This window comes from Macaca thibetana, chromosome 4 (genome assembly GCF_024542745.1).
Source record: "Macaca thibetana thibetana isolate TM-01 chromosome 4, ASM2454274v1, whole genome shotgun sequence".
In the NCBI taxonomy this organism is placed as follows: Eukaryota; Metazoa; Chordata; class Mammalia; order Primates; family Cercopithecidae; genus Macaca; species Macaca thibetana.
Genome location: NC_065581.1, coordinates 103,516,603 through 103,544,516, shown reverse-complemented (window position 1 = coordinate 103,544,516; position 27,914 = coordinate 103,516,603). Strand labels below are relative to the sequence as shown.

The following is a 27,914-nucleotide window of genomic DNA, read 5'->3' as shown; positions in this document are numbered from 1 at the left end:
CTTCAAATCCTTGAATTGGAACCATGAACCCCTTGGTTACAGCCCTGGCTTAAAAGCCCTTTCCTTCCTTGTCTACCTGTTATATTCATTTATCTTCTAAGGTTTATCTTACATGTTGCTGCTAGTTATTCTTGAAGCTAGATTCTAATGGCAGTTGTATGTAGTTTAATTACAGCCTGTGAGGGACTGCTGCGGTCCTTTGTTTGCTTACCAGTTCTCTCCCACACTGGAATGTGAGTTCCCTGAAGGCAGAAATTATTTCTGATGTACCTTAGTAGCCTGAGTATCTTACACAGCCTTGCATCTAAAAGCCCATTGAATGAACAGACACACTGTTCCATGAGAACACTAATCACTTTAAATTGCTGGGGAGGGGTTGGAGTGTGTAGAAAATGATATTTTATTTGTATCTCTCTTTCAGTAATACAGAAATTTCATGTTATAGTCAGTGGATGAAAAGAATATAAGGAAACTGCCTAGAATAAAGCAGTAAACAAAATAAGGGTGCATAAATGGTGGATAGGAGTGTGTGACAAGTACAGCATGGAAGAATCCCACTGAAAAAAGAGTAGATTTGGCTGGGTGTGGTGGCTCACACCTGTAATCCCAGCACTTTGGGAGGCCAAGACAGGAGGATGGCTTGAGCTGCAGTAAGCCGTAATCACACCACTGCACTGCAGCCTGGGTGACAGAGTGATACCCTGTCTCAAGAAAAATAAAAATAAAAATAAAAAATAAAACATGCTGCTTGTCCCTGACATTCGAAGACAGCCTTTAGAAACTTATCTCTGCCAATTCTAACAATTAATATATGTAGGCAAATTATCCCTCAGAAAGATCCTCAGCATAACAGTTGTTGATAAAAGTGTCTATTAAATTTTAATTAGTACATTTTAAAGTGAAAAGAGAAATTATCTAAATGTCCCGCTCTGTAATTAAATGTGAATTACATTTTAGAATATTTTATTTAAAAAACACATTGCACTCTGAAAAGGCATGGAGGAAACTTAAACCCATAGTACTATGTAAAAGAAACCAATCTGAAAAGGTTATGTAATGCCTAATCACAACTGTATAACATCGTGGAAAAGACAAAACTATGGAGACAGTAAAATGATGACTGGTTGCTGGGAGTTAGGAAAGAGAGAGGGATAAATAGGCAGAGCACAAAAGATTCTTAGGGCAATGAAACTCCTCTATATGATACTACAGTTGTGGATACATGTCATACATTTGTGAGAACCTATGCAACATACAACACCAAGTGTGAACCATAATGTAAGCCGTGGACTTTAGGTGATAATTTTGTGTCAATGCAGGTTCATTGACTGTAATAAATATAGCACTCTGGGGCAGAATGTAAATTGTGGGGGTGGTTGTGTGCGTGTGGGTGGGGGGATATAGAGGGTAGATGGGAACTCTTTCTACTTTTTGTTCAATTTTGCTGTGGACCTAAAACTGCCTTAAAAATTAAAGTTTATTAATGTAAAAAAAAGTGTTGCCCCCTCTTTCAAGTTTATTGTGTAAAAACTTAAAAGTGTGAATTATATTTTTGTGAAGAATCTATGGAATGATGGATGATACATACAACATATAGCCTATATATAATATAGTAACCATTTAAAAACTATGAAGAGAAATGCTTTTTTAAAAGTGCCATTTTAGTCAAGACTTTTGCTTCTTCTGAACTTTTATGACACTTTTTCCCTTGACCACTCCTGCCTTGCGCTTTGCTACATCTCTTGTGTAATGCTCTGTTTCCCAGTTTAGACTGTAAGCGATTCTAAGGCAGATATGTGACTTAGATCCCTGTATATTCCCCCCTAGAGGGAGAGGACATTTCTAGCAGAATGAACACGGTAAGCAAAGGCACAGGGATGTGAGGACCGAGCTCAGAGAGAGACCAGGGAGCCAGACAGCTGATGAGAGAGGAGCTGGAAAAGTGGATTCGGGTTAGATTTGGATTTTGTTCTGCAGGCAGTGAGGGTTTGGTTTTTATAAAAACAGGGCAGGGGTATAATCAGAACAGTGCTAAAGAAGATTACTCTGGCAGCAGGTTGCAAAATGGATTGGCACAGTAGAGGACAGGCATACAGTCTAGTGAAGGACATAAAAACAGCAGCTCCTATTTATTGAGAGCTTACTATGTGCCAAGCACTGCAATAAACGTTTTATGTGCATCATTTCACTTAATCCTCACAAGTCCACGAGGCAGTTGCTATCATTATCTTTATTTCAGCTTGAGGAAAATGGAAAAGTAGAGGCTTGGAAAAGTTATATAAGAGTTATGTTCTTGTGCATGTGACCTGTTCAGTTGCATAAGGCCTGGCACTGGCTTTCATGCTCTGCTGTCTCCATCTTGAGATTCTTAATTTTTAAACAAAGGGCCCTCACTTTCATTTTGTGCTGGGCATCAGAAATTATGTAGCCAGTCCTGGTTAGCTCATTTTGCCTGTGACCATATAGGTAATAGACTTCAGAGCAAGGATTTAAGAGTTCATGTCCTCAACCTCTCTGCTCTGCTACACAAGCTCATGATCCAAATCAAACCAGTAAGATAATGTGAAGGAATTGGGGATGGATTTGAAAGAGAATATGGGGCCGGGCGCAGTGGCTCATGCCTGTAATCCCAGAACTTTGGGAGACCAAGGAGGGCGGATCACGAGGTCAGGAGATCGAGACCATCCTGGCTAACATGGTGAAACCCCATCTCTACTAAAAATACAAAAAAAATTAGATGGGCATGGTGGCAGGCGCCTGTAGTCCCAGCTACTCGGGAGGCTGAGGCAGGAGAATGGTGTGAACCCAGGAGGCAGAGCTTGTAGCGAGCCAAGATCGTGCCACTACACTCCAGCCTGGGCGACAGAGCGAGACTCTGCCTCAAAAAAAAAAAAAAGAAAGAGAGAATATGAGTTAATACTTGTAAGGTTTAGAAGCCTTTGTTTTTTCCCCGAAATTAAAATAATTTTGTTGTAAGAACGTTTTTAGAATTTCACAAGATCTTTTACAATAACCAGATGTTTCCTACTGGGAAACACTGTCTTTGTATCTTTTTTTTTTTTTGACAGAGTCTCACCTCGCTCTGTCGCCCAGGCTGAAGTCCAGTGACGCCATCTCAGCTCACTGGAACCTCTGCCTCCAGGGTTCAAGCGATTCTCCTACCTCTGCCTCCCGAGTAGCTGGGATTACAGGCACACACCACAACGCTCAGCTAATTTTTTTATTTGTAGAGACAGGGTTGTGTCATGTTGGCCAGGCTGGTCTCAAATTCCTGACCTCATGTGATCCACCCGCCCCAGCCTCCCAAAGTGCTGGAATTACAGGCGTGAGCCACCGCACCCAGTCTATCTTTACCTCATTGAGGGTGCTGTTGGCTGGCCTTGCTGGCTGGGGAGCCCTGAGCTTTACCTCTGGTAGACTGTGACACCTGTTGACAACAACGCATTATTGCAAGAATCTATTTTGCTGTTTTAGAAATCAGGCTATCTTTACTTTTACTTTTTTTTTTTTTAAAGTAAAATGTTCATTGAAAAAATGAATGTTTTTTTGAAATGTTCATTGAAAAAAACAGGTTGAAAAACTGCCTGGCTGATTCATCCTCGACTTTATTAAGAGTTTTTTTTTTTTTTTTAAGAGACAGTGTCTCACTCTGTTGCCCAGGCTGGAGTGCAGTGGTGCAATCATAGCTCACTGTAGCCACAGACTTCTGGGCTCAAGGAATCTTCCCACTTCAGCCTCAAGTATCTAGGATTACAGACATGCACCATCATGCCCAGCTAATTTTTAAAATATTTTGTAGAGATGGGATCTCATTGTGTTGACTAGGCTGGTATCAAACTCCTGGTCTCAAGCATTTCTTCTGCCTTGGGCTTTCAAAGTACTGCAACTACACCCCTGAGCCACCATACTGAGCCTGGAGCTTTTTACAAAAAAAAAATTCATATGGAAACAGTAAAAAAATGTGATACAAAGATTTTTTTAAAACAATATTAATTTATAGGATGAAAAATTAGAACACAAATGCATAATAGTTATGAGTGTAGGCTAGGCACAGTGGCTCATGCCTGTAATCCCAGTACTTTGGGAGGCTGAGGTGGGCGGATCATGAGGTCAGGAGATCGAGACCATCTTGGCTAGCATGGTGAAACCCCATCTCTACTAAAAATACAAAAAATTAGCCGGGCGTGGTGGCGGGCGCCTGTAGTCCCAGTTACTCAGGAGACTGAGGCAGGAGAATGGTGTGAACCTGGGAGGTGGAGCTTGCAGTGAGCCGAGATCACACCACTGTGCTCCAGTCTGGGTGACAGAATGAGACTCCATCTCAAAAAAAAAAAAAAAAAAAAAAGTTATGAGTGTATATGTATCTCTAAATAATATTTGGCATATTTCTTTAATTTAACCCTATGGAATCCATCTGTATAGACAGGTAGAGAAGATTCAGTAACTAGAGTAATACATATAGAGTTTTATAACATGCTATTTTTCAACGGACCCCTACATTTTATCTGTAACAGTGATAGAATTGCGTACGGTGTTGTAGAGTCCACATGGTAGTCACAGAAAACTTGCTCCAAATAGTGATTTTTAAAATATATACAGGCATATCTTGAAGATATTGAGGGTTTGGTTTCAGACCATTGCAATAAAATAGAGTGCTAAAAAGTGAGTAACACCATTTTTTTTTTGGTTTTCCAATGCGTATAAAAATTAATGTTTATACTATAGGTACTGTAAGGTAGTCTATTTAGAATGCAATAGTATTGTCTAAAAAATAATGTATATACCTTAATTTAAAAATGATTTAGCCAGGCATGGTGGCTCATACCTGTAATCCCAACACTTTGGGAGGCCAAGGTGGGAGGATTTCTTGGATCCAGGAGTTCAAAACCAGCCTGAGCCACATAGCAAGACCCTATCACTACAAAAAAAGTTAAAAGTTAGCCAACATAGTGGCATGTCCCTGTGGTCCCAGCTACTTAGAAGGCTAAGGCAGAAGGATGGCTTGAGCCTGGGATATCAAGGTACAGTGAGCCATGATTATGACAATGCATTCCAGCCTAGGCGACAGAGTGAGACCCTGTTTCAAAACATATATATACTTTATCGCTAAAAATTCCTAACCATCATCTGAGCCTTCGGTAAGTGGTAATCTTTTTGCTGTTACAGGGTCTTGCCTCAATGCCGATGGCTGCTGACTGATCAGGGTGGTGGTTGCTAAAGGTTGGGATGGTTGCAACAATTTCTTAAAATAAGACAATGAAGATTATCACATTAATTGGCTCTTCATAAAAGATTTCACTGTAGCATGTGATGCTGTTTGACAGCATTTTACTCACACTAGAACTTCTTTCAAAATTAGAGTCAATCCTTTCAAATTCTGTTGCTGCTTTATCAGCTAAGTTTATGGAATATTCTACGTCCTTTGTTGTCATTTCAACAATGTTCACAGCATCTTCACTAGGAGTAGATTCTATATCAAGAAATCATTTTATTTGTTCACCCATAAGATGTAGCTCCTCATCTGTTAAAATTTTATTATGAGATTGCAGTAATTCAATAACATCTTCAGACTTACTTCTAGTTATAGTTATTGCTATTTCCACCACATCTGCAGTGACTTCCTCCACTGAAGTCTTGAACTTCTCAAAGTCATATTTGATTATTGGAATCAATTTCTGCCAAACTCTGTTAATGTTGGCAACATTTTGACTTCCTCCTATGCATCACAAATGTTCGTTTTTTTTGTTTGTTTTTGAGACAGGGTCTCACTCCATCACACAGGCTGCTGGAGTGCAGATCACAGCTCACTGCAGCCTCAACCACCCAGGCTTAAGTGATCCTCCCATCTCAGCCTCCCAAGTAGCTGGGACCACAGGTGCATGCCACCACACCTGGCTAACTTTTTTTTTTTTATTACTTATGGAGATGGTGTCTCATTATGTTGCCCAGGTTGGTCTCAAACTCCTGGGCTCAAGTGATCCTCCTGCCTCAGCCTCCCAAATGCTAGGATTACAGAAGTGAGCCACCGCACCTGGCCCATAAATGTTCTTAATGGAATCTAGAATAATGAATGCTTTCCAGAATATTTTCAATTTACTTTGCCAGATCCATCAGAGGAATCACTATCTATGGTAGCTAATGCCTTAGAAAATGTATTTCTTAAACAATAAGACTTGAAAGTCAAAATTACTCCTTGATCCATGAGCTGAAGAATTAATGTTTTGTTAGCAGGCATGAAAACAACATTAATCTCCTTGTACATTTCCATCAGAGCCTTGGGTGATCATGTACACTATCAATGAGCAATAATATTTTGAAGGACTCTTTTTTCCTGAGCAGTAGGTCTTAATAGTGGGCTTAAAATATTCAGTAAACCATGCTATAAACAGGTGTGCTGTCATCCAGACTTTGTGTTCCATTTCTAGAGCACAAGCAGAATAGATTTAGCATAATTTGTAAGGGCCCTTGGATTTTTCAGAATGGCAAATAAACATTGGCTTCAACTTAAAGTCACCAGCAGCATTAGCCTCTAACAAGAGAGTCAGCCTGTTCTTTGAAGCCAGGCATCAATTTCTCTCTAGCTATGGATATCCAAGATGGCATCTTCTTCTTATAGAAGGCTGTTTTGTCTATATTGAAAATCTGTTGTTTAGCATAGCCACCTTCATCAATGATTTTAGCTAGGTCTTCTGGGTAACTTGCTGCAGTTTCTACATCAGCACTTGCCGTGTTACCTTGCACTTTTATGTTATAGAGATGGCTTCTTTCCATAAACCTCATGAACCAACCTTTGCTAGCTTCCAGTGTTCCTTCTGCAGCTTCCACACCTCTCTCAGCTTTCATAGAATTGAAGAGAGTTAGGGCCTTGCTCTGGATTAGGCTTTGGCTTAAGGATATGTTGTGGCTGGCTCAATCTTCTATCCAGACCATTCAAACTTTCTCCATATTAGCAATAAGGCTGTTTTGCTTTCTTATCATTTGTGTGTTCACTGGGGTAGCACTTTTAATTTCCATCAAGAACTTTTCTTTCACATTCATAACTTGGCTGTTTAGCCCAAGCGGCCTGCTTTCGGCCTGTCCTGGCTTTTGATATGTTCCTCACTAAGTTTAGTCATTACTAGCTTTTGACTTAAAGTGAGAGGTGTGCATTTATTTTTTCCTTTTACCTGAACACTTAGAGGCCATTATAGGGTTATTGATTGGCCCAATTTCAATATTGTAGTGTCTCAGGGAATAGGGAGGCTAGAGGAGAGGGAAAGAGACAGGGGAAGGGCCAGTGGGCCGAGCAGTCAGAACACACACATTTATCAGTTAAGTTCACCATCTTATATGGATGTGGTTCATACTGCCCCGAAACAATTACTATAGTAACAGAAGTGAGCCACCGCACTTTGATACTATAGTATCAAACACCACTGATCACAGATCACCAGAACAGATAGAATAATAATGAAAATGTTTGAAATATTGGGAGACTTGCCAAAATGTGACAGAGAGATGAAGTAAGCAGATGCTGTTGGAAAAATGGCGTCAATAGACTTGCCTGATGCAGGGTTGCCACAAACCTACAATTTGTAAAAAAACACACTCTGTGAAGAGCAATAAGGTGAGGCACTATGTAACGAGCCATGCCTCTGTTATGCTTCAGTGGTGGTCAGGCAGCAACACATTAGAAAGACCACACTTCAGAAGCAGCTGAAGTGTATTTACATTTATTTATTTATTTATTTATTTATTTATTTATTTATTTTCGAGACAGAGTCTCACTCTGTCGCGCAGGCTGGAGTGCAGTGGCACGATCTCGGCTCACTGCGACATCTACCTCCTGGGTTCAAGTGATTCTCATGCTTCAGCCTCGCAAGTAGCTGGGACTATAGGCGTGTGCCACCACACCCCACTAATTTTTTGTATCTTTAGTACAGACGGGGTTTCACCATGCTGGCCAGGCTGGTCTGGAACTCCTGACCTCAAGTGATCTGCCCACCTCAGCCTCCCAAGGTGCTGGGATTGCAGACGTGAGCCACTGTGCCCAGCCCAAATCCCATATATTTTAGATTTTGCTAATTGCATATATGAGATCCCATTTTTAACATTTATCATACTTTTGGGCAAGCCAAAAATAAATACCCATCTCTGATGTTTACTATGCTAATTAGCAAACCATGTGATGTGGATCAAGATGGTGATCATAGGCGTCCTTGTGATATGCGCTCCTGAAGTGTGGTCTTTTTAATGTGTTGCTGCCTACCATCATGGAAGCCTAGAATTCTCAGTTTGTGTGAGTAGAATTGAAGCTTATATACTAGCACATTCATAATATCACATTTCATATGCTGAAGTAGGTTAATGTATGTTACGGCAATCATACAGGTTCTCCAGTTGCAGCATGTGGAACTCCAGTTTGTAGCCTTTTTATATAGGAATTCATGCCAGCTTTGTAGGAGTCTCCATTCTAGCAGGGGAGAGGTATCATTTGAGTAAGGATAAAAGGGTAAAGTAACAGAAGTGTGGTTGTGTTCTGGGAATGCACTGCAGAGTGTGCAGCCAGATGGAAGAAGTGATGCCTTCCCCCATACAGATCCTAAAACTGACACTGAGACAGGATGCAGTGATGGTGGAAAACTTTAACTGCTAGTGACGCTGGAGACCCACTCTGCTAATGGCAGTGCATCTCAATTACTTTCAACTTGCCTTGCCGATTTTCTCCCTCAGACATCGAAGAAGTAACAAAGAAAACGACCACTTTCTACCTAAACTCTAAGCTATATGGAACAATTTAGATTATGAGGTGAAACGGATGGGAATCCTGGAAGAAAGCACATGTTCAGCTTAGTTTACTTTGACAAACATTTGATAAATGCTAGGCATTATGTTGGGCATTGGTGACCAAAAAATGACCAAGGAAACTATGAGGACCAACAAACCCAAACTGGATGAGTCAGGAAGTATTTTCCAAAACATTAATTGAGTCTTAAAAATGAGTGGTGTGTGCCAAGTGAAGAAGAAAGAATGTGGCGATGGTGCTGGGGCTGGGGGGTAGTGTTCCAGGCAGCAGGGACAACAGCAATAAAGTCATAGAAGCATGGCATAGCCTTAGGGCACAGAAGTCTTACAAAATATTGGATACTGTTGGATTTTGAAGCACCAGGCAGGGAGAGCAGGGGAAGGAAGCTAGAAAGAAAGAAGAAATTAGCCATAAAGGACCTTGTTTATCATGCTAAGAAATTTGGAATTTGCCTAGAATGAATCAATAAAAGGTGTTAAACAGAAGAGTGACATTGTTAGAATGCATTTTAGATAACATGCACAGGTTAGACCCTGGGACAGGTAGAGCAGGACTGGAGGCAGGGAGATCAGGGGGAAGCTATGCTAACAGTTCACATGTGATGAAGGTTAAAGACAGCGTTTTAATAGGATGGGAGAACATTTGAGCATATGTATAGGATGAAGGAAGAAACTAGTAGTAAGGGAAATCTGGGAGATGGGATAATTAGTTGGAGCACAGTCAGAAGAGTTAGAGCTGAAGTATTAATAGAATTAAATTAGGCTTAAATCATTCCTCTGAAGCCCACAGGACAGAGATAAAAGAGAGCAGAATGGGACCTTGGGTCAGGAAGTAATAGCATGATGACCAGTGACGGTTAGAGTTCATGGAGGCAGTCGAGATAACTTACATTTTAGGAAAGTAGATTTAAATACATTTAGAATAAAGTTATCATCCCACAGCTTTGAGTCTTGGAATTTGTGAGGCGTGCAAAAATAAAAGCCAGACCTTATAGTGAAAAGAAAAGAGAGCAATTTATTAACAAAGACTTCTTTGGAGTCTCTCCTTAGAAACCAGAATTTGGGAGGACTTGTGTATTAGACTTTTGTTGAAAAGAGGAGGTTAAGGCCGGGCGCGGTGGCTCAAGCCTGTAATCCCAGCACTTTGGGAGGCCGAGACGGGGGATCACGAGGTCAGGAGATCGAGACCATCCTGGCTAACACGGTGAAACCCCGTCTCTACTAAAAAATACAAAAAACTAGCCGGGCGAGGTGGCGGGCACCTGTAGTCCCAGCTACACGGGAGGCTGAGGCAGGAGAATGGCGGGAACCCGGGAGGCGGAGCTTGCAGTGAGCTGAGATCCGGCCACAGCACTCCAGCCTGGGCAACAGAGCAAGACCCCGTCTCAAAAAAAAAAAAAAAAAAAAAAGAAAAGAAAAGAAGACTTTATAAGCAAGTTTCCACGAATCAAAAGCTGCCTGAGACTGCTGAGACCAGTTCGATTGGGGAGACCCTAAGCCAGCAGCGCTAGAGGAATTAAAGATACACACACAGAAATATAGAGTGTGAAGTGGGAAATCAGGGGTCTCATAGCCTTCAGAGCTGAGAGCCTCAAACAGAGATTTACCTATGTATTTATTAACAGCAAGCCAGTCGTTAGCATTGTTTCTACAGACAGTAAATTAACTAAAAGTATCCCTTATGGGAAACGAAGGGATGGGCTGAATTAAAGGAATAGGTTGGGCTAGTTAACTGCAGCAGGAGCATGTCCTTAAGGCACAGATTGCTCATGCTATTGTTTGTGGCTTAAGAATGCCTTTAAGCGGTTTTCCACCCTGGGCGGGTCAGGTGTTCCTTGCCCTTATTCCGGTAATCCCACAACCTTCCAGCCTGGGCTTTATGGCCATCATGAACATGTCACAGTGCTGCAGAGATTTTGTTTATGGCCAGTTTTGGGGCCAGTTTATGGCCAGATTCTGTGGGGCTTGTTCCCAACAGAGAGTCACCCCCAATAAGCTAAAGCTTGGAGGAAATGGTAAGGCCAACCAAAAAGAGCTCTTTAAAAGTTATCTTCATAGGAAAAAAATTAAAAATTTGCAGTGCCACTGATTTGGAGAGAAGGCATAATGTTCATCAAAGGAAATGACAGAGAACAAACATAAAATTCCCTTTATTTCCAAATTTTTGCTCAAGAAGCACAATCATCATATAGAAAAGTGTAACAACTATTTAATAGGAACACTGATAACTGGACCATATCCAGAGGATGGATATGGCATGTGAAAACTGGCTGAAAGAAATGACAATGTTTATCCCTGAGTGCATTACGGGGACCTTTTCATATTGAAATGCTGTCTTTTAGAAGAAGGGTTAGTTATTTCTGTTGTATGTTGTAGATGGGTGAGGAAGAGAGAAGGACAAGGGGAGAAAGGAAGAAAACAGGGTTAATTTATAAAAATTACAGGAAGTTGAATTTTAAGTCAAGTAGTCACCGTTCACCTATTGGGTTTCTTCATACATAGTTTCCCTCCAACACATTTTTTTTTTTTTTTTTTGAGATGGGGTCTCCCTCTGTCTCCTAGGCTGCAGTAATATAATTATAGCTCGCTGCAACCTTGACCTCCTGGGCTCATGTAATCCTCCTTCCTCAACCACAGGAGTAGCTGGGACTATAGGCGCATGCCACCATGCCCTCCTAATTTTTGTGTTTTTTGTAGAGATGGAGTCTCGCCATGCTGTGCAGGCTGGTCTTGAACTCCTGGGCTCAAGCTATCCTCTTACCTGGGCCTCCCAAAGTGCTGGGATTATAGGCATGAGCCACCATGCCTGGTCCCAACATTTTGTCAGGAAAGAATTTTGAACACACAGCAAAGTTGAAGAAATTTTACAGTGAATATCCATTTACAATGAACCTAGATCCTACCATCTAGATTCTACCGTTATATTTTACCATTATATTCTACCATTATATTTTACTGTACTTGGTTAATTACGTATTTATCCATCTATGTGCCCCTAAATCCATCTTATTTTTTGATACATTTTAAAAGAAATTTTATATACTTTTGTCTGACACTGGGAAGGCAATGCACCTTAATCCCACGAGCTTTCTTACACAGGCTAATGGCTGTTTACTGGGGACACTATAGTGAGGATTTCTGCACTGAGTAGGTGAAGAGGACCAGAACTGTGGCTTTCAAACTTTTCTGACTGCTACCCTTACTAAGAAATGTATTTCACTTCCTATGCAGTGTACACACATACATACTGAAGTAAAAATTTCAGGAAACAATATTTACCCTTTACATGTGTGAAGCATGCTGACATTTTCTATTTTATTTCATTTAAAAAGATGCTGGGCATGCTTCTGTAACTTGATTTAGATACCCACTAATGGGCTGTAATTTACCATTTTAAAATCATTGTACTTAGTCCAACTCCAAGAAGATTTTTATTTTTAAAAGAATCCCATGGCTACTACTAGAATTTTCCTTATCTTCCCAATTATCAAGAACCTGTTTTGAGTCTCAGCACAGTACTTACTTAACATGCATGGCGTTAAGGCATATGTAATTAAGAGAAAAACCTTAAATTCCTGGTGAGACTTCTGGATAGAGCCAATTCAAACATTCTTTATTAGTAAGTTTACTCATTATTTTTACAAACAGTGGGATAAAGATATGTACTCTTGGATGGATGGGAGGGTTCAGTACTCATATAGTCTTCTGTTAAATTAGGCTATTAATGAACGCCTGCGGTGGTTCCAACAAAGTAGAGAATAAGATCAAATGAGAAAATGGATGGGAAAGTGCTTTGTAAACTAATGTTTTACTAATACTGTTGTGTGATGCCAGGAAGAAAGGGATGTTGCGATCAAGCTCTAGGGAGGCAGTGTTTCAGTATTTTAAAAACTGTTCTTGTGGAACTGTTACATTAACCTCCCCAAGCCCCAATAACTACGCTTTGACGCTAGACTCTCACAAGAGGGTACAAGCTATGAACTTGGAGGGGTTTGGCCCCAAGTTCAAGTGTCCTGCTCCTTTGGCGCATGCTCAGGAGCGACTCGGGCCTCCTCGCGGGGTTGGGCAGAACACGGAGGGCGGAGTTCGGGCCACGTGGGGTCTCGTGACGTCATCTCCAGGCGCCGAGGGTGACTGGACTTGTGGGGCGCTTCCAGGGCTCCGCGGCGCTGCCGGTTTTATTCGCTGGATACCAGAGGGCGGAAGTGCAGCAGGGTTTGGCTCCGACCTCCGCGCCGGTGCTTTTTGCGGCTGCGCGGGCTTCCTGGAGTCCTGCTGCCGCGTCCCCGCAGGACAGTGTGTTAGGTGGGCAGCCTGCCCCGCCGCCCCGCCAGAGCCCGGAATCCAGGCGTCACCACCAGTGCGGGGAGCCGGAAGGAGGAGCCGTCGCTTCGGGTAGGGTACGTGTGTGTGTCCCCTTGTGTGATGAAATTCCTAGAGGAGGAGGGCTGGGGAGGGGCCAGGTAGGTGTGGTAGGAAGGAGGGGTGAAGCTGTCTGGAGGAGCGCCCGCCCGGCGGCGATGGAGGGTGAAGGTGGTTCCTCCGGGCAGAGGTGGAGTTGGTGAGACGCCGCCCCGGGAGCCCCGGGGCCGGTTGGCGGGTGTGGCCTGTGGGGTCCGTCTTGGGGTACATGTCTGTTGCTTACTAAGGTAGGAAAGCGAGAGTCTAGTCACAGGCTCTAGAGTTCAGTTCAGGAACTGCATTTTTCCTGGAACACAGTTATTTAAACCTTTATTGCACAGTGCGGTATGAGTCTGTCCAAACTCGGTGGGTATGTCCTCCAAACAATTTATCTATTTACGATATTCCTTGTCTCAATAATTATATTTAGTGCTACCAAAGACATTTTCTGTTGGCAAGACACTTTTACATATTTCATTTGTACTTTGGATTATTTTACAATTATCCTGAACTTGAGGAACCTAGGAAACTGTTGGTTCTAGATTTTTCTGAGGGGTGAGTAGGCACAGCATGTCTTGAGCAGTCAGAACCCGGAGACCCATCAGGCAGTAGCTGAACTTCCAAAGCCTTCCAGAATTGGCTTGTTAGATTTCTGAGACCTTGAAACTGGATACTTGGCTCTGAACTGAACTATTGTGATTTCCATAGAGGGAGTTTCTGGTTGAATTTTGAATTTGAAAATAAGGATGTTGGGCTGAGGGTAGTAGTTGAAAGGTATTTTACACCAGATTTAAGCCTGTGCTTTGATCTTCAAAGATATGCTACTTAAAATTGGGGAAAAGTGGACGGAATGGAACTGTATGGATATGAGTTTTTAGAATAGTGCACACACCTCAAGTGTGTGTTTATTTCATTAATTTCCCCCAAACTGAGTACCTCCTATGTGTTAGGCACTGGACAAAACAGTAAACAAAATAGTGAACAAAAGAATAAAAATCCCTGCCATCATGAAATTCCACTTTGGGGATGGCGTGAGAAGACATTGATACAAAAATTAAGGTACGGTCTTTCCTATCCCTCGGCATCTCTGGGAGATTGGTTCCAGGACCTCCCTTGGATACCAAAGTCCTCAAATGCTCAAGTCCCTGATATAAAATGGTGTAGTGTTTGCAGATAACCTATGCACATCCTCCTATCTTTAGTTCAACTGTGCATTATTTATAATACCCAAGACAACTGAAATGCTATATAAATAGTTGGTATGGTGTATTGTTTGGGGAATAATGACAAGAAAGAGTCTATACATGTTCAGTACTGACTTTTTTTCTTCCCTGAATATTTTTCCATCCGTGATTGGTTGAATACAAGGACGAAGAACCCATGGGTAGGGAGGGCCAACTGTATATGTCAAGGGGCCGAAAGTGCTAGAGAAAAAAACCAAAGCAATGCAGGGGTATAGGGAAAGCCAGGAGATGGAAGTGGTGGCCATAGAAAAGATGATATTAACGTGGAGGCCTATAGATGATAAAGAAGGTTGCCACTTGGAAAGAGCTACCACTGAAGTCCTGAGGCAGGTGCATACTAGCTAGTTTGACTGGAAAATAATGAACAAGAGGGAAAGAAGTAGTGGATACTTAGATGGAAATGGGGCCAAGTCTTTTAGGACCATGTAGGAATTTATAAGAACTTTAATTTGTACTTTGAATGAGATGGGTTTTGAGTGAGGAGTAAGTTGATCTAACTTGTGTTTTAAAAGGTCTAATTGCTGTGTTGACTGTATGCAGCAGGTGCAGAAATAAGAGTTGTTAGTAGGCCATATTGACTGCATTTATCCAGGTTAAAGGTCAAGGTGATTAATCAGGGTAGTAATAGTGGAGGTAGTGCGAAATGACCAGATTTACTTTGAGAGCAGTTAGGTAGAAGAAGGGTCAAGGTGGACTGCAAGGGTTACAGACTGAGCAGCTGAAGAATAGCACTTGGTCGGGCATGGTGGCTCGTGCTTGTAATACCATCTTTGAGAGAATCCCCAGCCTGGGCAACATAACGAGACCCTGTCTCTACAAAAAAAAAAAAAAAAAAAAATTAACTGGGCATAGTGGCATGTCTAGCTACTTGGGAAGCTGAGATGGGAGGGAAGGATCACTTGACCACCTTGAGCTCAAGGTTACAGTGGCCCGTGAGCCTTCACTGTAGTCCATCCTGGGTGACACCGAGACCCTGTCTCTTAAAAGAAAAAAAAAGGACTTTTCCACTTAGCAAAACACAAAAGACCACAGAATGATAGTGATAGGAGAGAGGAGGAAGGAAGATCTGAAATGGTTTTCCGTTTTGCATATGTTACATTTCTAAATGGAAATGTCATATGTAGTGGTATATGTGAAGCCAGGCAGTTCAAAAGAGAAGTCTGGACAGAAGATAAAACTGTGAGAGTGTAAATGTATAAATGGTATTTAAAACCGTGTGAGAGATCTCCAAGGGAGTGGTTCAAGGACTGAGTCCTGGGGCATTTCAACATTTAGAGTTTGGAGAGATTTACAAAATTTCCTCCCTCCCAGGGTGGGACTGTTGAGTAAAATTCCTCTTGAGAATCACTGATTCACAGTAAGCAGATAGAAGGAAATAGAAAGCAAGGTCATTAGCTGAGAGAGAGAGAGGAGGAGGAAGAAGTGAACATTTGAGGGAGGAGAAGGTATGGAATAGTGATGTGGGAAAGGGGGAGAATAAATGGACTAGGGAAAAGTAGGAACACTAGGCAGTACCAAGGGCCCGGTTTTGAGGTTAGTGTTTATGAATTTAAAGGAAGACCAGCCAGCATATATTATTATTTTTTGATGTTTACGCACTTAGTCTAGTAAGTATTTGATATTTCTAGGTAGTTGGGAGTTTTGTCAACGAAAATTACTTCAGGTAGTAGGTTAGTCTTTCTTGGTACGTAGTGTGAAAGAGACTATTAGTTGTGCATTATATTGTTATCACACCGTGCCATTTTCTAAATGACTGATTGGTTAACAGATGTTGTTGGTGGGCACCTACTCTGTCCCAGGCTCTGAACTAGATGCAGAAAATAGAACAGTCAAGAATAGCCCCTGCCCTCAAGAAACTTACTTCTAGTAGATTGCATCATGGGTTGGAATTTCTTTATTTCCAAGATATTTCCTTGAAATTGGATGGATGGTGATAATGGTGTAGTGTATGTAGGAGAGAGAAAATCTTTCTAAAATAACAGAGTATGCTGAATTTAAAGCGTGACTGTACTGATTTGCAAAGGAGTTTAGGAATAAAATTTCTTAAGTAGCTAGATTCATATATTTATATATTTTTTCCCCATTATTTAACAAAAATGTCAAAGCCTACTATCTGCTAACTATACTAATATTGGTGATTAGAAGGTACATATGACTAAATTTTGCTGTCAAAGAAAATTTCAATGTGGGGAGGGGCAGGAGACAGATAAGATAAACAGATAATTGCATTGCATGATATTGCATGCTATTAAAGAAGTAATTAGACTGGAGGCTGCTTAGGGGAAAGCTTCCCAAGGAGCTGATATTAAGCTTAAGAGGATTAAGAGTTGGCCCAGAGAGGATAAAAGAGTTGGCCAAAAGAGGAGGGAAAAAGTGTTCAAGCAGAGGGGCCATGGAAATATGAGGAAACTGTGTACTAAAAACATACATTGTTTATTGAGTGGTTACCAAATGTACTAAACACCTAACAGCCCTGTGAAAATTATAATTATCTTCATTTCACAAATATGAGAGTCAAAGAGGATGGGTTTGTTGTCCAAGACACGTAACTAATAGGTGGAAATCAGGGTTTAAACCCATGTCAGTCTGATTTCAAAGCCCCTTAACTATCTTATTGTATTTTGCATGCTGTCAGCATCTAAACTTCCTTTCCCTTGTTCTTTATCCCTCATTTTTCACCAGCTTCTCTTTCTTCCTTGGAAAGACTCATCTGTTTTTCACCAGTCCACGACTACCTCTATAGGTCAGGCACTCATTACTTTTTCCCTTAGTTGCTGAAATTACTTCCTGGCTAGCCTCTCTGACTCAAGGCTCTCCTTTTGTGCACTGCTACCACATAATTGTTTTTATTTTACCATTCTAAAACCTGTAGGCACTATAGGACTGGTGGACGAAATTGAGATCCACCCCTAGTCTTCTGTTTGGTGTGTTTCATGGTCTAGTCTAATTTTACTTACATTTACAGATTTGACATTAGAGGAATAATAATTGCTTGCATTTCCTAGCACTTACCGTGTGTCCATTATTGTATCAAACACTTTATGGATTTTTTTTTTTCCAGAACAACTTTGTGACTTGGGTAATATTAATTCCATTTCACAAGTAAGGAAATTGAAGCTTAGTGAAGTAAAGTGACTTGCCTAAAGGTCACATGTGATGTTAAAACATGTTTTGGTATCAGCTCTTTCATTATCTATTAATACTACTCTCAACCCAAAATTTCCTTAAAAGTTGGCACAAAAATTGCGCCTGCCCACTTAATGCCTTTATTGATGCTATTTTGGCCTGTTAGAATATTTGTCATCTTTTCGCCTGTCCGTATTCTACCCATTCTTCAAGTTCCACATCTTTTAAAATTCTTTGAACACTATAGGATGTATTAATATCTCCAACTCCCCTCTTTCCTGTGCCCCATGAAAGCTCTCACAAAGTAACATTTAATTATACCATGGACATATGGATGTTTTGGAGTTGAGAGGGATGATGGCATTAATTACACCATGGACATATGGATGTTTTGGAGTTGAGAGGGATGATGGCAGTCCATATAGTATGATAGAAAGAATATGAGATTAGAAACCTGAGTTAGGATGTGGCTTCTAATTTTGGCTCTGCCGTTTATTAGCCACAAGATTTTAGAAAAATCATCTGACATCCTCTTCTCAAATTTATCACTTGTAAAATGGGAGCGTATAGGCTTGTGTGTATCAAGTGTGAGGTAATATAAAATGTATAGTATTTCTGGAGTTACTTGATATTTAAAGTAGTATATAATCTACTGTTATCTAATTTTTATTATCTAATCTCACCTGCTTACCTCATTTTTCGGGATTCTGTTTGGTTCTGTAATTTTATATCATACACTGTCTTTCCAACACATTCAAATTCAGTAAGCATTTTTTGAGCACCTACTGAATTCCAGATACCATTCCAAGTATCAGAGGTGAAGAGATGAATGAGATATGATCCTTCTCCCTAAGGGAATCTATTACAGTCTGCTGGAGGAGACGTACAAATAAATACTATTGATAGAAACTTACAAGGGTAGAGGAAAAGTAGAAGTGCCGAGAGAAAACAAGGCGAGTTCTGCCTGAATCATGTGTAGAAGAAAGGTTATTTTGAGCTGGGTCCTAAGGGATGGTTAAGTTGGAAGACAAGGTGAAGAAGGCTGCTTTAGGGTAAGGGTACCACCAGCATGGGCAAAGGCACAGAAAGGACAGAAAGTGCATGGTATGTTTAGTAGATTTGGAGATTATACTTTGTTAATGACTGAGGTTTTTAAAAAGTCCATTGTTGTTGTTCTTCTAGCACCTGCCACACAGCTAGGCATATCAAGTGATTAAATATTTGACTCTAAATTACATATTATTAGCAGTGATTACTGCAAAATTTTTAGCTTTTTTATACCTATAATTCCTACTTATATAATGCTTTTGATTATTATTAGGTTTTGAAGTCTTTAAATGTTGACTTTTAAACGTTTTTTGAGACATGTTCTTGTTCTGTAAATTATAATGGTAGATAACCTTTATAGTACATATTATATGATGGATGTTGTTCAAGTGCTTTACATGTATTAATTCATTTAATTCTTGTATCTAATGTGGTAGGTGCTGTTTTCCCATTTTACAGATGAGGAAACAGAAACAGAAGTTAAATGACTTACTTGAGGTCACACTGTAAGTGGTGGAGCTGGTTTTGGGTCCAGACAGTCTGGCTCCACATTTTACATTTCTGACTCCTACTCTATAGTGCCTCTCAAGAGTAAATTGTGTTTTATTGCCTCTTTAAAAAAGGATTATTGAAAACTTACATCCTTTAGTTTTATTCATGTATCCCTACTTTTTCTTACGTATTTTTAAAGTTAAGTGTATTCACTGGAGACATGCTTTCTTATATAATTTATTATAGGTAAATATTAATATTGAAAGATTAACATTTTAAGATCCTATAAATTTGGGTCTGTGTATTTTGAGGCAGTAAGCAGCCTCGTTTGCAGTTTTCATAAATCTGTTTTGCAGAGTTTGTTTGTTTTGCAAAATTTGTATCAGCTGTACTGCGTTATACCTTTAGCTGCCTTGACTGAGTTAGTTCTTCCCTTTAGGTCTTGCAAAAAATATACATGTAAGCAATAATAGTATATGGGAAATAAAGTACCAATTGATCTTTCACTCATACTTTGTACTTAAAATCCTACTGTAGAACTTTGGTAAACTTTGCTGGAACATAAGACTTTAAAACTCAAGCCTGTAGTTGGAGTCTTGAGGTGTTCTGCCTTCCCCTAAGTCTATATTTGTATCTCTTTTGGGAAGGGACTTAGAAACAGAGAGCATTGGTCATTCATTTTACTGTTCGTGAAATGTGGAAGGGAGAAACAGAAGAGAATGTCATGGAAAGAAAGAGCAGGGTGGTCCGGGTTCTTGTCTGGCAGCCTAGAGGGGAGAGAAGGGAGCCACACTCACATGCATGATATTTTGGTTTATGATGATCCCTGCCTATTAATAAACATGGCTCAAGTGGTGTCCTGGAATCTGACCAATCAGATTATTATCCCTCCTTGAGAGAACAGTGCTTGGAGAGGAGGGAAGAGCAATTGTCTTGGATTATATTTTCTATCTGCTTCTTCTGAGAAGAAAAATAATATCAATAGTGACAATACAGTGACTTCAGCTTTAAGCTTGTAATTAACTTTTATTAAAGATTTTTATTAAAGGAACTCTTTGTCTCAAATTATTTTTCTCTTCATCATCAAAAGGTGAATCTCAGTTGCAGCTGCTGACTAACTTGATGTATCATGGCTGCAGAAACAACTGCATACCACCTTTATATCAGATTCAATTTTAGTTTTACTTATTTGTGATAACCTAGATTTCATTATTTTTTGCCACTAGTAAATTTCCTTTAAAAAGAGCAAACTATTAATGTAATCAGGAAGTAGTGCGGTCTTTCCTGTTTTCAGTGAGTTAATTTTGTGTCATTGGAAATTTTTTGCCAAATGCAGAAACTCAATAGTTGTTTGAATTTGTAGCCTACCATTGTGGAATGATATGAAGTTTACAAGCATGTATGTGTATCATTTGCTTAAAATAGTTGTTTTTATGGATATGTTTTAATAAAAGTTAAAACACTAACTGGACTGGACTCAGTTTAAGAACCAGAATTCTTGTTGCCTAGTACTTTTATGTTGGACATACTTTTTCCACCTCTTGCAGTTTACTTACCTGTAGATGACATTGCATCCAGTTGACCTCCAACTTTTTCTTTCTTTGACTAATTAATTTATGACCGTCTTAGTGTACTCGGCATTGGTCAGTGGAAGTGAAAAAAAGGGAAACAAACTCCTTGAATAATTCAGTGTTAATAATTCATATTTGGCTAAACTCGTAAGGTTATTTTGAATGTTTTCATAAGATACATTATGATAGATTATGAATTAGCTGCCTATCAAAGATGAGAAATATTATTTGGATAAGTATATTGAATCTTAGTATCCAGGTGCCACCTGTTGAGTTATTCTAAGTGTATATTATCAACAGTATTTATTTCAGCATTTACTCATGTCGTGTATTGTGTTATTCAATTGTAGAATATTAGCATTGGAAGGCACTTGGATATTATGGAGGTCAAAAGCCATGTCCTTATGCCATACCTAGAATACTGTTTTGCAGACCTAGTGCTATATTTGTGGTATAGAGAATATTCTGAGAGATCCAAGCAGAAGCATTTACTGTTTCATTGGGGACAGAGGACTGGGAGCTTGGTTTGCAGAGTAGGGATTTGAATAGGTGAGAGAGGAGCATATTAGGTAGGGGAATAGTAGGATACAGAGAAAGGTGTTTAGGGGGCCACTTTTGGTAGAAGTTTTACAAAAAGAAGTACGGTAATTAAAATGGAAGTATTGGTGGGATTACATTGTGGAGAGGATGAAATTACATTGTGGAGAGGATGAAATTTAGAATGGGGAATAGGTTTATAGAAAGATTTTTTCCCCAATGTGAAAGAGATATTTTCTAAGATGAGAGAGTAGTTTTGCAGGAAGAGAGGAAGAACTATCTGCAGGGGTAACTGCGAGAACGATCCTTTGGAGTTGGACTGTCAGGATTCATAGGGTATAGGTGAAGCTTCTCTTTAGATAAGCAGTAGACTCTTCTGGGCTTGGAAGACTGAGGCAAATATAGTTTCATTTTTGACTGTGGTTCATTACTCAAATGTACAATGAATATTACTGGTATATGTAATTTTGAATTACTTTTCTGATTCCTTTAAATAATAATTTTACATTTAGAATTTGTTGTACTTTTTTTTTGGATTTATACTAAAGATTGGCGATCACATTTTTTTTTTGAAGTGGATAATCTTTATGGCATTGATTTTTTAAAATAATCTTTTGTTTTCTAGCAGGTTCATTCATCCTTGCAAGGATCTGACTAATGCTCTTTATTTTATTTTCAGTTTGGCTTTGGTTGAAAAAAGAATTTAGCCTGTATGTACTGCTTTAACTACTGGAAGAATGACAGATGACAAAGATGTGCTTCGAGATGTGTGGTTTGGACGTATTCCAACTTGCTTCACGCTATATCAGGATGAGATAACTGAAAGGGAAGCAGAACCATACTATGTAAGTACATTGATTGTGGCAAATGGGATATTTAACCTTGTCCATTTTTGTAAAAAAAAAAGCTCTAAGAACTTGGAGGCCATTATTATGTAACATTTTATATATAGCTAATTCATGCTTATTTTGGAAAAAAAATTGACATAGATAAGCATAAAGAAGGAAATATTCACCTCAGAGGACAAAACCACTGTCAACATGTTGTCATGATGCTTTGTTTTCCTTACATGTATGTGGGTATGTTAATGGAATCAATCATCTATGGTGCCTTCTTGACTTTCTTTTTCTTATGCATATATTCATATATGATAAATGTATGATAATGCAATAATAAGATATGTGCTTTTTTAACAGGAAGAGATTTTGAAAATACTAGGTTCAGATTGTATTCTTTTGTAGTTAAGAGATTCCAAGCAACTGTTTAACAAAGTGTTTTAATAGCTTAATGAACATATAAACATGCACACATACACACGATATGTTCACTGAGCTATTGTATGTTATATGTGAGATAATATGTAATATATATGTAATATATATTATAAATTGCTGCACCTTGACTTGCAGGTGTGAGTTAATGGATTACGTATTTTACAAACACGTTTCAAATGTCTTCTGATTTTGGTGTGCTTTGTTTCCCTTTTCTAAGTGCATGTATAATCCCAGTTTATGCCTCTGTCAGAGATGACATCCTGCCTGGTTTACTGAATAGCCCATAATAGGCAAAGATATTCTCAATTGTTGTTACTGTTTTTTCTTTTTGTGTCTCAGGTATGCATTCTAGTGTTTACCTGGAGATGATGTGGAAAAGTAGAATTGTATTTGTGATGAGGAAATGCTGCTTCTGTTTCACTTTAGTAAAGTCTGCCCCTTGCTTTCCCACTCATCTCTCTGAGAGGCAGCGCTGTTCCTTAGCCTGCCTTCGCTACGGGAAGTCAGATTACTGGAGGAAGCTACTTACTAAGGAGCCCATTCGCTCACTTTTTGGGTATAGGACTGTTGTTTTGTTTTTGTTTTTGTTTTCCTCTGTGCATCCTCAGCATCTGGCACTGGCTCTTCAAGTGGTACTGCTTAGTGCATGAATGTTTCCCCAGGCTCCTGTTGGGATTTTGTTTGAAATCATCTTTTTGGGTTTTCTTACTAGAAATGATAGTTTTAGAGAAGTTGGGGAATCTTGTTACTGGTACTCAAGCTTATATACATGTGAATAATCTTTGGAAATATCAACCGTTTTCTGTCTAGAAAAACACCGCAGTTAAAAACCAAGTATGGTCATAGTTTTATTTTTAGAAGAATTTCATTTGTTAGAGATATTTTTTCTGTTCTTATTCTGTAACATAGGTTAGGATACCATTTTTTTTTCCCAAACGAGTTTTTGGTGTTTTAATTACAACTTTAACTTTCATTGGCTTTGTAATAGTATCTAAACCAAAGAGTGTATTTGGCCAAATTGACAACAACTGAAAAATAATTTAAGTCTGTTTATTTTTATTTATTTTTTTTGAGACAGAGTCTCGCCCTGTTGCCCAGGCTGGAGGGGGCAGTAGCGCCATCTTGGCTTACTGCAACCTCCCCCTCCTGGGTTCAAATGATTCTCGTGCCTCAGCTTCCCAAGTAGCTGGGATTACAGGCGTGCGCCATCATGTCCGGTTAATTTTTGTATTTTTAGTAGAGACAGGATTTTGCCATGTTGGCCAGGCTGGTCTCAAACTCCTGACCTTAAGTGATCTGCCCACGTTGGCCTCCCAAAATGCTGGGTTACAGGCATAAGCTACTCCACTAGGCCTGTTTACTTTTAAATCAAACTCTAGTGTTTGACATACTTCCTAAAGTTAAATAAATTTCATGTAAAGAATACAGTATTTTTTCTTTATAGACCTGTTTAAATGTGAAAAGACTGTTGTGAGCACTAGATTGTAAGTTGTTTTCTAGTGTTTCTAATCAAATTGAAAATGGCAAGAGTGTTGAGGGTAACTGTAGGAGAAAGGATTGTCTTGTCTTGTAGGTAATTGCTTTTTTCTTGAATTCTTCCTAATTCTTCACCTAGAGAAATCTCTTATGCAGTCATGATTTGTGTTTTTGAAGACTGTTGGGTGACAGGCTTATAATAAATATAAAACAAAAAACTAGAATTTAAAACCATATGGCACAATCCAAATTTGGCTGTTTAAATACGTACGTGCATAAGTGTAAGTTAATACATACAAGGAAGACAATAAACAAAACATTAGCAATGACTAGTCTTAGAATTACAGATGAGGATTTTAGTGCCAATATAGCTGTAGTTCAGATATGTCCCTGGCTGTCAATTAAGCTTGAACATATTTTTAATATTAATATTACATATATTCCTGTCTTTTCTGCATTTTGATTTGTTGCCTCTGTGCATAATTTTTCCACCTGTATCCTGTACATATTATCACTGAGTAGTATGTTTTATTTTTCAGAGAATATTGGGAAGGAAATTTGTAGAAACTGGATAACTTTTCAGTTTGTATTCTTCCGGTTATGTTCATTTAAACTGTTGCTTTTTATTTAGATTATCCAGTATAAAAACACATATACTCATTTGCATTGCTATTTTGTGACTTGTGTCTAGAAGAAATCATGGTTAGACCCATGGTCATCAATGCCATGGACCCTTAACATTAGGCAGTGATCCTTTTATGTATCCTTAGTCAGGTGTCTACCCTTTTCCACTATGACTATGTCTCTGAGCCCTGACCTCTTCCTTCACTCTTAACAGGTGACCTCACTCCCTCCTTCATGAAGAAAATAGAAATGATGTAATAGGTGTGATAGGACCTCCCTTAACTTTCTGCCACCAAATCTGCAAAACCTATCTGCAGTCACACACATTTACTTCTCTTTCCCTCCTGTTATAATGGAAGAAGTATTCTTCCTTCTAGGCAAGGCCCAGCCCTCCATCTATCTTCTGCCTTCTCAGGAGGCTGGTGGTATCTGATCTTCTCCCATCTCCACCTCTGCTTTCTCTATTTATTTTACTTTCAACTTCTTATCTGCTGGCTCCTTCACCGTTTTTAATGTTGTCATAAATCCTTCCTATCCTGAAACAACAAGCCTCTGTTGACCCCATCTCTCAACTTTGGCTTTTCCTCCATGGCTAGACTTCTTAACAAGATTGTTTATAGTCATTGTCTGCCTTCCACCTCCTACCAGTGAGTTTTCTGTAATCACATTTTCATACTATTCCAAGAAAACTGTTCTTGCCAAAGTCACTAATGGTATCTTTTTAGCCAAGCTCAGAGTCTGTTTTGTAATTTTCATTTGCGTTATCTCAGCAGTGTTTGATGTTGTTGGTTGTTTCTCCCATCTTGTGGCACTGTCCTGTTTAGCCCTGCAGTGCTCAGTATCCTTGGTTTTGCTTTTGCCTCTATGGTTTTTATGTGTGTGTGTATGTGTGTGGCCTTTTTTGCCACATCTTTCTCCTTTGTTTATTCCTTAATATTGGTATTTCTTAGGGCTCTGCTTTCTTTTTTTTTTTCACTTCACTTTTTACCCCCTGGAGTTCTTGTCCATTTTTATGTCTTTGTCAAGCATTTATATCTTGACAGTTCCCAATATTTTTCTCCTGAGCTCCAAACCTATATATTTGTCTGCTGGAGATCCTCACTTAGATGTCTTACAGGAACTCAAACTATGTATGTTTGAAACTGGACTCATCAGCTTTCCCCCCAAGAAAATATGGTCATCTGCGTTATTTTATTCCCTTCCTATTTCAGCAAGAAGAATTACTCTTACTCGAAATCTGAGACTCATCGTTTGGTGCTTCCTTCTCTCTTATCCCAGATATTCAGTTGGTACCTTACTCCAGCTGATTTTAGACCTCAGTGTCTCTCAGACTTATCTGATCCCTTTCGTCCTGCACTGCTACAGCCTAGACCAGACTACTGTTTAAAAACTGATCAGGCCAGGTGCAGTGGCTCACGCCTGTAATCCCAGCACTTTGGGAGTCCAAGGTGGGTGGATCACCTGAGGTCAGGAGTTTGAGACCAGCCTGGCCAACATGGTGAAATACCGTCTCTACTAAAAATACAAAAAATTAGCCAGGCGTGGTGGTGGGTACCTGTAATCCCAGCTATTCGGGAGACTGAGGCAGGAGAATCACTTGAACCTGGGAGGTGGATGTTGCAGTGAGCTGAGATCTTGCCTTTGTACTCCAGCCTGGGTGAGAAGAGTGAAACTCCATCTCAAAAAAAAAAAGATCAAATTGCACGGTAGTAACCAGTTTCCTGCTTTTAGTTTTCCCTTCTTTCCGTTTTCTAGTCTGCAATTGGAGTGATCTTTTCGAAACACATATCTGATCTTGTCATTTGCTTGCTTAAAACCTTTGTGGCTTTTCTTCATTTTTAGGATCTTTAATTTAGTTTACAAGGTTCTCTATAATCTGGCTCCTGGCTTCCTCAGCACTATTCTGGCTTAACTCTCTACCTTCCTATCATATTCAGCTTCTTAGACTTGCCCATCTTTGTTTCTCTGTATTCATTCTATGACTTTTGTCTTGCAGTGTCCCCTGTTTGGAAAAGGCAGAGGTATCTCCCACAACTACACACACCCAGACTTCCACACCACCCATGTTCATTTCACTCCTATTTGTCTTTTGACTCTTTGCCTTAAGATATACTTCGTGTCAGGGTATCCCCTGAAACTCTAGATCAGGTTAAATTCCTTTGCTACTTGCTCTTATAACATTCTTTACTTCCTCCTTGCATTAATCACATTTGTAATTTTGTATTTTGTATCTTTTTTGCTGTCTAACCTGTCTGCTGTATAAGGGGAGGGACTCCTCTGTCTCTCTCAATGCTATATCCTCATTGCCTAGTATGATGCTTTACACATTGGAGTGGAACAGAATTCTAGTATGTTTTACTTCTATTTTTGTCCTAGAAAGGTCTCTAATTTTAAAATTGAAAATTGTTGGACAGAATAGGACTTGGCATAAAGAAATAAAATTATGGGCAACTTTTTTGGAAACATAAGTATTCCATATAATTGCATAAAATATATATTCTTTTCAGCTGTGTAGATAAAAATGAATCACTTGTATCAGAGTCATGGAATACTTTATACTAGGGCTAAATGAGGAATAAGAGAATGACAGTTTCCATTGTAGCTGACAGTATTTCCAAATGGAGTTAATCTTATTCAAAGTAAAAGAACTAAGAGAACATTGAAAACATTTGTTAAGTGAAATAAACCAGACACAAAAGGACAAATATTATATGGTTCCACTTAAATAAGGTACCTAGAATAGTCAAATTCATAGAGATAGAAAGTAAAATGGTGGTTACCGGGAGCCGGGGAAGCAGGGAATGGGGAGTTACTGTTTAATAAGTAGAGTTTCCATTTAGGATGATGAAAAAGTTTTGGAGATGGATATTGAGTGTACTTAGTATTACTAAACTGTACACTTAAAAATGGTTTAAATGGTAAATTTTATACTAGGTATATTTTACCACATTGAAAACAAAGAACTTAAACCAATGAAATACACCTAAGAAAAACAATGAGTAGTATATATAGTCTGCAGGTAAAAGGCAAGAAGATGATGTCGTTTCATGTTGTTTTCATTTTTATTTGTTTAAATATTTCCTAAGTAAATTGTATCTATATGTACTATAGAATAGTCATTCTTAAATCTTAGAGTGATTTCTTAGTGTTAATATGGATATATTAGTTAAAGATTACTCCCACAGGCCAAACAGAACAGAAAAATGCAGCTACATTTCAATGTGGATTCTGCCTTAAAAATGAGTATTCTTTTAAAATTACAGTTGTTGACTCTGCCTCACTTAACCTTTGGCATCTCTGACTCATTCAGCAAATATTTATTGTGTGCCTCCTTTAAA

The 27,914-nt window shown here is 39.3% G+C and overlaps 2 protein-coding genes across 6 annotated transcripts in view; one reads left to right on the top strand and one right to left on the bottom strand.

The window, feature by feature from the left end:
- The window catches only part of QRSL1 (glutaminyl-tRNA amidotransferase subunit QRSL1), a 362,228-nt gene that overhangs the window by 328,812 nt on the left and 5,502 nt on the right, over window positions 1-27,914 (bottom strand). The gene's annotated exons all lie outside the window — the stretch shown is intronic.
- ATG5 (autophagy related 5) overlaps window positions 12,890-27,914 on the top strand; it is a 134,366-nt gene continuing 119,341 nt past the window's right edge. For 2 of the 5 annotated variants that reach the window (XM_050786762.1, XM_050786760.1), the window contains exons 1-2: window positions 12,890-13,184; window positions 21,882-22,047. In XM_050786762.1, the coding sequence (XP_050642719.1) occupies window positions 22,046-22,047 (2 nt within the window). In that variant the 5' untranslated portion in view covers window positions 12,890-13,184; window positions 21,882-22,045. Of the gene's footprint in view, window positions 13,185-13,241; window positions 13,434-21,881; window positions 22,048-27,914 lie in introns of those variants that run through there. The other 3 variants (XM_050786759.1, XM_050786761.1, XM_050786757.1) reach the window with 3 other exon arrangements.